A 12956-nucleotide genomic window follows, 5' to 3' on the forward strand; every position below is an offset into this window, starting at 1 on the left:
AGAGCAGGAAAATCATAAAATTCTTTTTTTTTAGAAAACTCTGGTTTGACCCTTGAAATCACTAAAATCTAATCTTCTCTAATATAAGCTTCTTTACAATATTATCCATTCACTCCTGAAATGATGATAAATTTACTACATCTTCAACAACTATAATTAGACATTAAAAGTTCTAACCTACGATTAAAACAGATACAATTCATGCAACCAAAAGCATTCTGTCTCAGACTTTGTATTGATCATCTTCAGATCACATAGAAAATCAACATGTTAAATGAATAATTAAAGAAAGATCAGATTTAAAGTCAGTGTAATGATCTTCGATGTGGCCATCTGTAAAGGTGTAATACCACCATTGATTTTCCCCTATTAGTCTTTGTTAAATTTGCACTTTTCAAAAAATTGTGCAGAATTTATCTTTGTTTCAAATAAAGAAATACTTGGCATGAGTAAATTTTATCCTGTCAGTTCTATAGAAAAAGTTTCGCATAACATTTCATTGCATATAAGAAAATTACCATCATTGGAAGTAAACCAATCAAATTTCTCCCCTTATTCTATCTGTGTACAAGGTTTAGTCACCATATAACCTCAAAATTACAAAATTTTCTATAGAAATCACAAGTAAAAAATAATGGTGTTTTGATAAATACCCCAGACATATGTTTATGACACAGAAATAGTTTTACTGCAATAAAATGTAGGATTAATTACCTACAACGGTCAGATTCAAGGGAATATTTTTTTAGACCTACTTTCGTATGCAACAGGATGTGACGTACCATGATTTGGTGGTATTACACCTAAAACCTTCAGCTGTATGATGCATTTGAGTATGAAATATTTTATCAATTATCAATAAAATCTATAGAAACAAATGAGTGTAGAATCTTAATTGTCTTAAATTCATTCTTTAAATTCAGAAATTATTTTGTACATTTATAATTGTGATTTTGTCATTTAAGTCTAAAATGCATATTAAATTTTGCAATATTGAGAAAAATAATTTCAAAATGTGATATTAAATTTTGCTGTATTGAGAAAAATAATTTCAAAATGGGAGTTTAAATCATTGCAGTTAAAACCCTGTCACATTTTTTTATAATAATAAAAATATCGCCATAATTTCTGAATTTTAACAGCAACATCATTTAATGTAAAATGATGGTCATAAATGGTCCTTCATATTAAGATGTATATAATGTTGATAATCATGGTTAGTACCAAACATTCTCATTAGAAACACATTTAGGGTTCTCAACTTCTGAGCTAAAGTAATAATCCTCTATATTGCATGCAGCTTAATAAATCTGTTGTATTTATCTTTTTTCTTGTTTTTTCTTAATCATTAAAACAGTACCTATGTTGGGTTTTTTAGGTCTTGCAATTGCAATTATTAAGAAAAAAATGTAGACACAAAGGGCTAACACTATTGCTATAATAATGGTATCATTTTGCCGAATTCTATTGGTAAAGAATAAATGGTATACAATTCGCCATTTCAGAATCTAATGCATCCTGGGTAATATTTTCAAGTGTACACCAAAACAGCCTGATTGGTTAAAAATGTCATAAACAATGGAAATTTAACCAATGACATTATGCTATTTTCATTTTGGGGTACAAACATTACCCAGAATGCATTAGATTCTGAAACGGCCAATTGTGGAAAGGTAAGCTCTATAATTCAAGCACAGTGAATGTGAAGAAATCCTAAATTGTCTAAAAAAAGTAGTTCTGTGCAATGTTCTAGGATGTTATAAGCAAATTAAAACAGTGTTATTAACAACAAGAATCGTGTGCTAAAACAATCTTTCAAATTCAAACAAAATTTAGGTTAGAGTGATACAGCTAAATTTGCCATGACAGCTGAATTTTTTTTCTGTGTAAAGTCTGATGTAGACCAATTAAGGAAAGTGCGTTATAACTCTTAAGGTGTGTATTTCTCATCCTGTAATAGAGTTTATAACTTTATGGTATTTATCATTCACTATAAAAGCAACAAAAAGATCACATGGTGTGAAACACAAATGACATCAGACTCGGACTTCTCTTGAATTGAATTTTAAATGTACGTATTGTTATGCGTTTACTTTTCTACATTGGCTAGAGGTATAGGGGGAGGGTTGCGATCTCATAAACATGTTAAGCACCGCCACATTTTTGCGCCTGTCCCAAGTCAGGAGCCTCTGTTTTTTTTTATTCTTGTATTACTTTAATTTTAGTTTCTTGTGTACAATTTGGAAATTAGTATGGCGTTTATTATCACTGAACTAGTATATATTTGTTTAGGGGCCAGCTGAAGGACGTCTCCGGATGTGGGAATTTCTCGTTACATTGAAGACCTGTTAGTGACCTTCTGCTGTTGTTTTTTCCATGGTCGGATTGTTGTCTGGTTGATACATTCTCCATTTCCATTCTCAATTTTATAGCATATTTGTTTTAATGGTTTGAACAAAATCTAAAACTTAAACTGATATCTGTATACTGAAGCAATTGTACATACTTGTTAATTGGTTAACTACTCAACAGTTAAATTTAAATTATTTCTAAAGCTTGGCAAGCTTCACTTTTAATATTAAAATTCAACTGTCTCGAGTGGAATCGTAACACACTTGTTGCAGTGGTGGATGTTCTATATTTATCCTCACAATGGATGATTTTCACTAAGGTACCAATATTTAAGTATACTATAACTGACTGACAACATTAATAGTAAGATATTGTGTACAGGGTATATGGTGTTTGGTTTAACTGTGAAATCTTATACATGTACAATTTTTCTTAACTTACAATCTTCAAGGATTAAAATTGAATAAATTCAATTGATATCAAATTAAAATTTCAATATGGGCTGTATATAATTGCATCTCTACAGTATCATTCAATGCTTGCTGGTTTCAAGATAATTGGACTTCAATTAAAAAAAGCTACCTTGACCAAATCCTTTAACCTGAAGTGGGACAAATGCACGCACAGTTGAACAGACACACAGACCTACAAACATAATGCCCATAATAACGTAGAATTGACCACAAATGCAAGATAGATAGAGCAGGTAGATTAGAAAAATTTAAAGTTGTTGGTGAAGTTAGAAGTGTAGTAAAAGTATTGTTGTGTGGAGAAGAAACATAACAAGTGAAAAAGTACATGTAAAAAGAGAAAGGGAGATAACTTTCATAAGATTTAAGTGAAAGGGAGATAACTTGTAAAAGATTTAAGTGAAAGGGAGATAACTTTTATAAGATTTAAGTGAAAGGGAGATAACTTGTAAAAAAATGAAGTGAAAGAAAGATAACTTGTATAAGATTGAAGTGAAGGAACTTGTATAAGATTTAAGTGAAAGGGAGATAACTTGTAAAAGATTTAAGTGAAAGAGAGATAACTTGTATAAGATTGAGGTGAGATAACTTGTATAATATTTTAGTGAAAGGGAGATAACTTGTATAAGATTTTAGTAATAGGGAGATAACTTGTATAAACTTTAAGTGAAGGGGAGATAACTTGTATAAGATTTAAGTGAAAGGGAAATAACATGTATAGGATTTAAGTAATAGGGAGATAACTTGTATAAAATTAAAGTGAAAGGGAGGTAACTTGTATAAAATTTAAGTGAAGGGGAGATAACTTGTATAACATTTAAGTGAAAGGGAGATAACTTGTATAAAATTTAAGTGAAGGGGAGATAACTTGTATAAGATTTAAGTGAAGGGGAGATAACTTGTATAAGATTTAAGTGAAAGGGAGATAACTTGTATAAGATTTAAGTGAAAACGAGATAGATTGTGTAAGATTATAGAGAAAGGTAGATAACTTGTATAAGATTTTAGAAGATTGAAGATAACTTGTATAAGATGCCACAGTAAACAGATTGTTTTACAACATTATATCTTTACCATAGAAATCATCTTGGGTATTTTCTTCTCCTGTTAAATCAACATACTATCTTTCAACAACATTTAATATGAAAATCAGTCCATTCTTGAGAAATATCTGGCATGCAATGCAGTTTTTCTCCATATAATATTATATCTTAAAAACGTACACAATGAAAGATTATGTTTCAGTATAACTAGAAAGTGATGTGTGTCTTGGTTTTTTTTACCTATATCAGTCTACCCTTTTGAAATTGTTAAATTTGTTAAAAATAAATTAAATTCCATGAACATTAAAATAATTCAAAATCTTTAAATCTGTTTTCAAATGTAAAAAATGTTAAAGATGAAGCAGATTATTTTTTATATATATTTGTTTATACTGCATAATTATGGCTGCAGTTTTTATTTTGCGGATACAAATGTTAAATAAACATTTAAATAAACATATAATAGCAAAATATTGTGTCTGACAGACTCAACTTGAAATTGAAAAGTTCTTGAAACACAAACCAAAAGGACTACAAATTTATTTTTCATTTCATGTTTCTACAGTTTTGTTAAAAGATATAAATAGGCACAACTTTAATGTTCATGGAATTAAATGTCAACCAATAATTTACAAGCAGAAGTAAATAAAACCTTACCATCTAAAATAGATTTGGTAAATAAATCTGGAAATTTAAGATGATATATTATAGAATATGTCAGAGAAATCTTAGAGGCTAAGCTTAAGTATATTGTCTGTTTGCTTCAGATGGATTTTTTTTCTCATTTTTTTTAAATTTTAATTTCAGTGTTAAATTAAGTGATTCATATAAAATATTTAGAAAATTACCTTAAACTATTTTCTATAAGTGCATCTCGTCTTACGTAAAATCAATAACGGGAAAATTTACATTGAGAAATGTCAGAAGCAAACAAACATTTAAAGACTTGTAGAAAAGCCATAATGGTATACTGAAGATGAATAATTAAAAGTCATGCAAGAAATGCAGATTTATCATAAGCCTAGATATAGAATCATATAATAATATAATACAATATTTCCTATTTTTTTATTGAAGAAATTACAACAACTTTAGAGAATTTTACTAACATTTAAACATGGCATACAACCAGCGCAAGCAGATTTTAGCACGAAAAGAGACACCATTGAAAAGATTTCAGAAGCCATTGCAAGATCTTATCAGCCAACGGACGTTTCTATTTGACACATTAATAAAAGTTGATTTAAAGTTTAATATATCAGAAATGAAATCATTGTATACCTTTACATCTGCCAGGGTGCAAAACTTTAAGGTCCGTCTGACTACGACATGCATATCTCTCTAACCAACACTGGTTACTGTAGGTATGACCGTTTGAACCACACACCATATTGACCTCGTCTGGACATACAGTATTACATCGACAGGTAGGTTGTCTTTTGGCATCCAGCATACATGCTTGAGGATAGGGGCAGGAAAATCCAGCACATGGGTCTGAAATGATAATGGGAAATGATATCAAAATTATATGGGCAGGACATCCCGCACACTTATCTGTAATTAATGAGAAATTATCATCTTTTATTATGCATATATTATCAAAATCTTTAATAGTTACAGAACAATTGTTAATCTGTGTGTCATTTCAATAACAATATTTACTATATATATACTTTATTTTGAAACACTTAGATGTGTAAAGAAACAGTATGCTCTAGTCTCACTTCTAAGACTTTTGTTGCAGAAACTTTTCAGTCATACTCAGTAGAAGCACACATGAATATAACATTAGAAAAATATGTTTAAAGGTCTGAATACCATTACAGTTCCTTATAGATTATCATTTTATAATGTAAATTCTGAAATTTCGAGGTGAATTATAATTTTCCAATTTTTAACATAGCAAAAAATTGCAAGATTACTATTCATATATGATTTCAAAAAATCCCTTGTCATATTCTAAACCATCAGAATTTAAAAGGCAAGTTTTTATTTTTCTAGAAATTTATCAGATATTTTGTTTTAAAAATAAAAAAAAAACTTGGCTAACAGCTTATATATAGACTTATCAAAGCTAGTTCCTTAGAGCCAAAAATTCAGAGAGAAAACCTTGAAATATTAATAAAATTTCCATCAAATTGAATATAAAACAGAAGATGTTGTATGACTGTCAATGAGACAAGCTCTTCACAAGACACCAAATGACACAGAAATTAACAACTTTAGATCACCGTACAACCTTCAAAATCCATACCCACAGTCACCTATAAAAGGCCCAGAAATGACAAATGTAAAACAATTAAAATGAAAAAAAATTAACAGCCTAATTCAGGTACAAATACAGAATGTGGCGGGTTTAACATGTTAGCGGTAACTACACTTTTCCAACTGTAAAAGAGCTAATGCCATTACATATTGTTTTTAATATTTTACATTATATTCATTACTTTAAATTGATGTTGTTTAATACTGACAATATGTCATGTCACAATTTCTACACTTTTTGTAATGATTTTTGAAACAAACATCAAATCGATGGATCTCACTCAAATCAAAGATGTTATCATGGTTATCTTAATTTCATTTCGTTGTATGAAGAATGAAACATCCCATGCATGATCAAGTCCTTTTGTTTCTGCCACTGCAATCTAAAATTTCTCGCCATTTTTTTCGTTGATTTATTACAGATGTTGTTTAGTTGAATTTGTTTCTAAATTTGATGTGTGACAAAAACCATTTACTGGCAGCTTTAAAAATATAAACATGGCTGGTAATACTATCAGAGTAAATTTCATTTTAGCTATACAATCTATTCCAGCTTTCCCGTTTCGTAATTATCTCGGGATATTCTCCATTATCATCTTCTGAATGCGTCTAAATTCTCGGAGGATTAAACTTCTATGTTGGCCATGTATGTTTGATTTTTATCGGAGCATTGATTCTATTTTGATTGGATTAATGTGTAGATGCCCCTCGGGGAAAAAATTCTTTCATGTCATAAAAAAGGAAAGATCTACTCAGTATACACAGCTTTTCTCTGCAGACAATATTGATTTTTACTCTATATATAAAATGCAATAGGGTGGAAATGATGGCTGCCAATTATAACCATGTACAAAATAATATTTTTCTGCCTCTTGCTACAAAAAATCAATTTCAGCATAGCTCAATACACACAGCATTTTATGAAATTGTTTCTGATAAAATGAAACTGTATTAATTCAATGGAGATCGAAGACACAGCATTTTATGAAATTGTTTCTGATGAAATAAAACTGTATTATATCAATGGAATAGACACAAGTCTGCCTAATAAAAATCTCTACATGCTATATCAGACTCTTTGTTAATGGACTCCATAATATCAATATGTCATTTGTAAGTTTTCTTGATAGAACAAAGAATTTATTTCACATAAGGATATAATTATTGAAACTGAAAACTTTATAAAAGCAAACTGGCATTTGAAGGAAATAACTTTTAGTATCATATTTTGAATTGTTTGTATTAGATCAATAATTCAGAAAGATGTTTTTGAAAGATCTAGATCTACAAAATGTATACAAAATTTAGGATTGTATCAAACATTTCAATGAATATATAACACATCTTCTTCTAAAAGAGTAAAGACATAACAATTTCTCAGACTGTAGGTTTCTTAACATTTCCGCCACTATTCTTTTAAACTGCAGTAATATCAGTATTTATTTTGTCAACAGTCTTGCTTGCCAAACCTTATAATTAATTGACCCTGTAATTTGAGATCCCTTTTTAGGTCTTCTCCTTTAAATTTTGATTGACAATTGGAGTTCAAGAAAAGCACTTCAGAAAATTATTTAAATCGTTGTTTTCCTTTTTCAGATCGAGGTTTAATTTCAAATATATGCAATTTTTTTTTAAAAGTTTTTAAAAGTGCAAATTGAGTACATATAAGCTTGGACTATTACATTTATCTACTGGTCCTTGATATAAAAAAAATCTTCCTGAAATATCAATTTTCATTATAACAAAATAAAATACCTATCAACTAGTCTGAAAATTAGCCATATAAATTCTGTCACGAGTTGACGGCTACGAGACATTGGAACAAATAACGTAATTATGGATGACAAAGAATCTGGGATAATCAAATCATTCACCAAACTGCCGCAGGGCGTACAATCATCAGGCTCAATAGTAAATCAATAAATATATACACAACAATAGAAAGACAATAAAATTGAGAAAGGAAATGGGGAATGTGTCAAAGCGACAACAACCCAACCATAGAGCAGACAACAGCCGAACTACTCTCCAAAATCATTATATCAAATATGGCAAGCATTCACTCAACACTGATAACTTCAATGAAAAAAATTTGAATCCCTTATATTGATGAGTCTTTAAGACAGTTTAAATTAGAAAAAAAAATCTATCTAAATTTAGATAGATTTATCAATTTGCAATTTGTACACTGCTAAGTGGGAGGTAAAAAAAGCTGCCATCATTTCACAGAAAAAGAAATGTTTTACCATCCAAATTATAGTTAAAAGTCTGTCTACACTGCTCATTCCTTTAGGTTAATTAAAGAGCCTGGAATACCAAGTCAATAATGGGTTGCAAAAATTTTTCGTGACCTAGTAAAATGTCAAATCAAATATGTTAAAGTTCATGACTTCTTAGATAGATAAAAAGAATTCAACATTATTTTTTTTATGGCAAATAATTCATATAATTCCTAGGACTAAATATCATAAAGCTAATACATATCACATTTTTAATGTATTGCCCAGCAGGAAAAAAATTGTTAAGCTAGCATACCACATTTTCCATATATGAATGCCCTGAGCATGAAAAATCATAAAACTTACATACAAACTTTTCCATGAAATGCCCAGCATGGAAAGTTGTAAAGCTTAAGAAGTCAATTTTTCCTACCAAAGCCTTGGGCAAGGAAAATATTAAAGCTAATAATATACCTTCCAAATTTTCCTTCCAAAAACAGGAACAGAAAACCTTATAAAGCTTTAATTAACTGTCCCATTTTCCTTCCTATGCCTACCACAGACAATCTTATATCTTACATACCACATTTTCCAAAATATTTAACGGTTATGTTCCTCATCTGTTGAAAAGCTGTTTTCCTCATTTCACAAGTGTTAGCGTAATCTCTATCATCGTCACCACATACTGGTATACTCTCAATACTGTCTCCATAATTATCACAGCGGTCGGGAATCTTACATGTACTGTTTATACCGTTACTTGCAGGAACACAAATAGCGCCATAATGACATGAAACTCCGTCACATGGGTCCTTTTTACCTTCCGGAAATTTGTAGCAACCTTCAGTATAGGGCACTTTGCTAAATAAAAGGCTAAGTGTGAAGAAAACAGCATAGAATTTTTGTAAATTCCTCATTCTCATACTCATATCAGAAACTACATACATTTTAGAATTTTAAAAACCTTTCAACATCAACCACCATATCTCCAATAATGTACAGAATCCTAGGTTTTCCTCAAATTTCACTGCCTGTCAATTCAGTTGGAATTAATTACCAAGTTTAAGTGCGATCTGTCAAGTCAATTTAAAGGAAAATCTTTCACATGAGTCTGTTGGGGGCTGTGGATATGTAAACACGATGATCTGTAGAAATCTATAATAATAGTAGATATATCTCTCCAATGCTGTTAAAATCCTCCCAGTAGGGATGTATGTTACGGTTTACCATTTGTTTTATGGATTTCCTCAAGTCTTTAGTATCAATTCATTTCCAGATATTTTCTTCTTATATAGAACTAAGTTCTTAATTTGTTTCTAAATTTAGGTTAATCACAACTGTACACAATTTATCCAATCAAATAGATTTATTTTTGCATGTTATTCAGAGGTCTATTAACTTTTAACTAAAATCAAACTCGTAACAATCCATGTAATTAAACTTTCATGTGGCTGATTTCTGGTTTGCCGAAGTTCTAACAATACTTAGTTTTTGCTGTAGCTTAAAACCATTGCATTAACTACATAATCAATATATTTCTGCACTTTGATGTAAATTCCTTCATGAACGCTGACGATTCTACCGTTATGCCTATTAATCTGCTCCCGAAATGACAGCTTAATTCTAAATCAAAGCACCATTATGTAAAGCATTCATCTAACCTAGTATTTCATTGTGTAAATGTGTAAAACGAAACCCTGTGTTTTTTAATGCGACGATTTGTTAATGGATAGGATCAGCTTCAAATTCACTTCATTATTAGAAGATTTTTCCGATGAAATGCATTGAAAATTCAATACATTTTGATCAAATCAATTCTAATCCATCTTTAATGGTGATCGCAGTCTGAGCTAATTAGAAAATAACACTCAAGTTTAGCCTGACAATGAATCAATGAAACTTCTTCCTTTTCTGCGTAATCTCTCTTCAGGCAAACATCTTGTACTAATTCTGGTATAAAAATGAACTTTGACTTTTCTTGGTCATTAATTCTACATTATTCCACTATTTTTCCCATAAGAGTCGTTTCTCTCCAGACGAATTCTTCCATTAGATTGTGTAAAAACACAATATATGACATGGTGCTTTGACGTTTCCCCTCGTCGGAAATCATAACCTAGGAACAATTATTTGATGGCTTTTATTCCGTGTTTTTATGGTATTGACATAAACCCTAATGGATATAGTCTGGCTGCCGTTAGATTGCTTTTACACCATGGACGATTCCTCAATGCTTTTAATGAATTTGTCAATGTTCCTTTTAACCAGAACAATAACAATCTATGATGCTTTGATTTCATTACTGAAATCTTTGTAAAGTAGATAGAAATCTTTATAATACTGAATAGATGAAAATCTTGGCAGTCTTTGGATTACAATATGTACAAATATGGTAATGCCATTGGACCTTTATAGATATATGATGTACATTACATTGCATTTAATTATTGTTTCCGTTTGTACATATTTTGATTTCAATAATTTTAATTAATTTAAAAAGCTTTTAGTTGCAAAAACTAATTAAAATCATATAAATATTTCCAATGGTTTATTATTATATAACAGCAAGTGTGGACACATATAAATGTAGCCCAAGAAGATTTATTTATTGATTGTTGGTTCCTTTACGTCCAGTGGCAAATATATCATGCATGTTCAGGGCAATAGCTCCATAAGAACGTGTGACAGGAAGTTATAATAGAATTATAAAGACTGAATCAAAAAGCAATCACTAACAATCAATATAAATAAAACTATTATAAAACTGAGCATGAATTTATATATTCATTATGACAATAAAGATCAATCTTACTGTTCATTTAGACCATATTTGGTTAACCTATTTACCTCAAAGTTAATAATAAAACCTGAGATTGTCATAAAAATCTAGTAAAGAAACATTGAAATAAGTTCAAGACAAGTTAACCTGAAATATATACTGATATTAGTTATAAACCAAATGATTTTTTTTCACAACTCTCCATCCAAGTCACAATTTGTAAAAATAAACCATTATAGGTCAAAATACGGTGTATAACACAGTCCTTCTTTTGCTGTTGGAATCATCCGTAGCAATCCTACCCAAGTGTGTCAATGTGTTATATAAAAGTATATTGCAAAAAAAATTCTAAGACAAGCCTGTGATCAGAGGAATAAACTTAGATTTTAAACCCAAAGTAAGTTAAGCAAGAAATGTAAGTTCATGTCATCTTAGAGGGTAGTAATGCTCTTTACCGTCAGGCGTCAAACAGTTATTTTCGGCTACCTTTAGCGTCAAATTGATTGAAATTTTACTGTCATTTATCAAAATATCCTTACCGTGATTCATCAGGTCTCAAATAGTTATCTTTACCGTTATTAAAAAAAAATTGATTCATCAAAAGCATTCGATTGTTTTATCGTCTAAAAAAAAGTGCACATTTTATCGTCATGCACCAAAAATTAAGGTTAACATCATTTGGCAAGAAATTTTACCATTATTCGTCATGAATGTACCCCCATTACCACCCTCATCTTATTGTGTTGGAGATCATCAAACTCATGTAAAGTTTTTCTGTGGGGTCAGTTTTTATTGTTGGATAAAGCATATGTGTGCCTAGAAAGAATCCAACACAATTCTAGTCAATTAGATTGGTTTAAACACAGTTGCTCCATGTAGGATATCAAACTCATAACCTCATTGTTTACAGGCTAGTGATACTATGGTTAAACTAATTAGACTTCTCGGCCACTGAAGTCACCCCAAATGTAAAGAAATAAGATATCAACTAAACTGAACCCAAAAATCTAGGCATCAAAAAAGTAGTGGAAGAGACTTCTGGAAATTTAGGAAATTCTGTATGTATTTAGAACTACCAGAGATGCATAATTCAAATTAAAACTAGTTCCTATTCTGGCAATTTCAATTGAATTTATACATTTATACCTCTTAGGTCATAATTTAATATTCAGAAGCAGTTCAACAACTTCTAAATGTAAATATATACTTCATAAAATACAGAAATTATTTTTGTCTCCCAAATTGAATTAAAAATATTTGGTCAAAGAATATATATAGTTATTGATTATTAAGAAACCTTTAAATTGCAACATAACTATATTTACCACGTTGATGTCGTACAAATGTATATGATATATATGCATTTCATATTCCAAATCATCAGTCAATACAATTTTATAGAAAGCTTTATTGAAAAAATTGCTACAAATATTTGAAATAATAATGCTGCCCAAGTAAATTGGCATATGTTTTACCAGAGTTTTTTTGGTCAGCAATTACCATTCTGTAGATATTAGCTAATGGAATCTAACAGTTTTACTAAATTGATAAGATGGTAGAAAACAGTCTAATTTGATCAAAATAATATAACTCATGCAATTGATCTTATCAAAAATATGGAAGTAATTGTTTTTTCTTTCTCTTTTTCATTGATTATATTCACATTTAAACATATTAATAGTCACATATATATGAACGTCACCATGGTAGAGTGGTCTAAGTAGTTTATCTTCTGTGTCACAAGCCTGTCAACACGTTAGAACCATGCATGTGGCTGATGAGTTTAATGATGATAGCTAGTTCTCTCTGGACACTATAAGTTCCTCAA

The 12956-nt window shown here is 30.0% G+C and overlaps 1 protein-coding gene across 1 annotated transcript in view; it reads right to left on the reverse strand.

Annotated features, from left to right (window-relative positions):
* Positions 1-12956, reverse strand: part of LOC134700587 (agrin-like) — a 115017-nt gene that overhangs the window by 40063 nt on the left and 61998 nt on the right. The window contains exons 5-7 of the mRNA XM_063561966.1: positions 8933-9304; positions 5147-5359; positions 4523-4549 (exon numbers count right to left, since the gene is read on the reverse strand). Of these exons, the coding sequence (XP_063418036.1) occupies positions 4523-4549; positions 5147-5359; positions 8933-9304 (612 nt within the window). The remainder of the gene's footprint in view (positions 1-4522; positions 4550-5146; positions 5360-8932; positions 9305-12956) is intronic.

The sequence above is a fragment of the Mytilus trossulus genome, unplaced genomic scaffold (genome assembly GCF_036588685.1).
Source record: "Mytilus trossulus isolate FHL-02 unplaced genomic scaffold, PNRI_Mtr1.1.1.hap1 h1tg000164l___fragment_2___debris__unscaffolded, whole genome shotgun sequence".
Lineage (NCBI taxonomy): Eukaryota > Metazoa > Mollusca > Bivalvia > Mytilida > Mytilidae > Mytilus > Mytilus trossulus.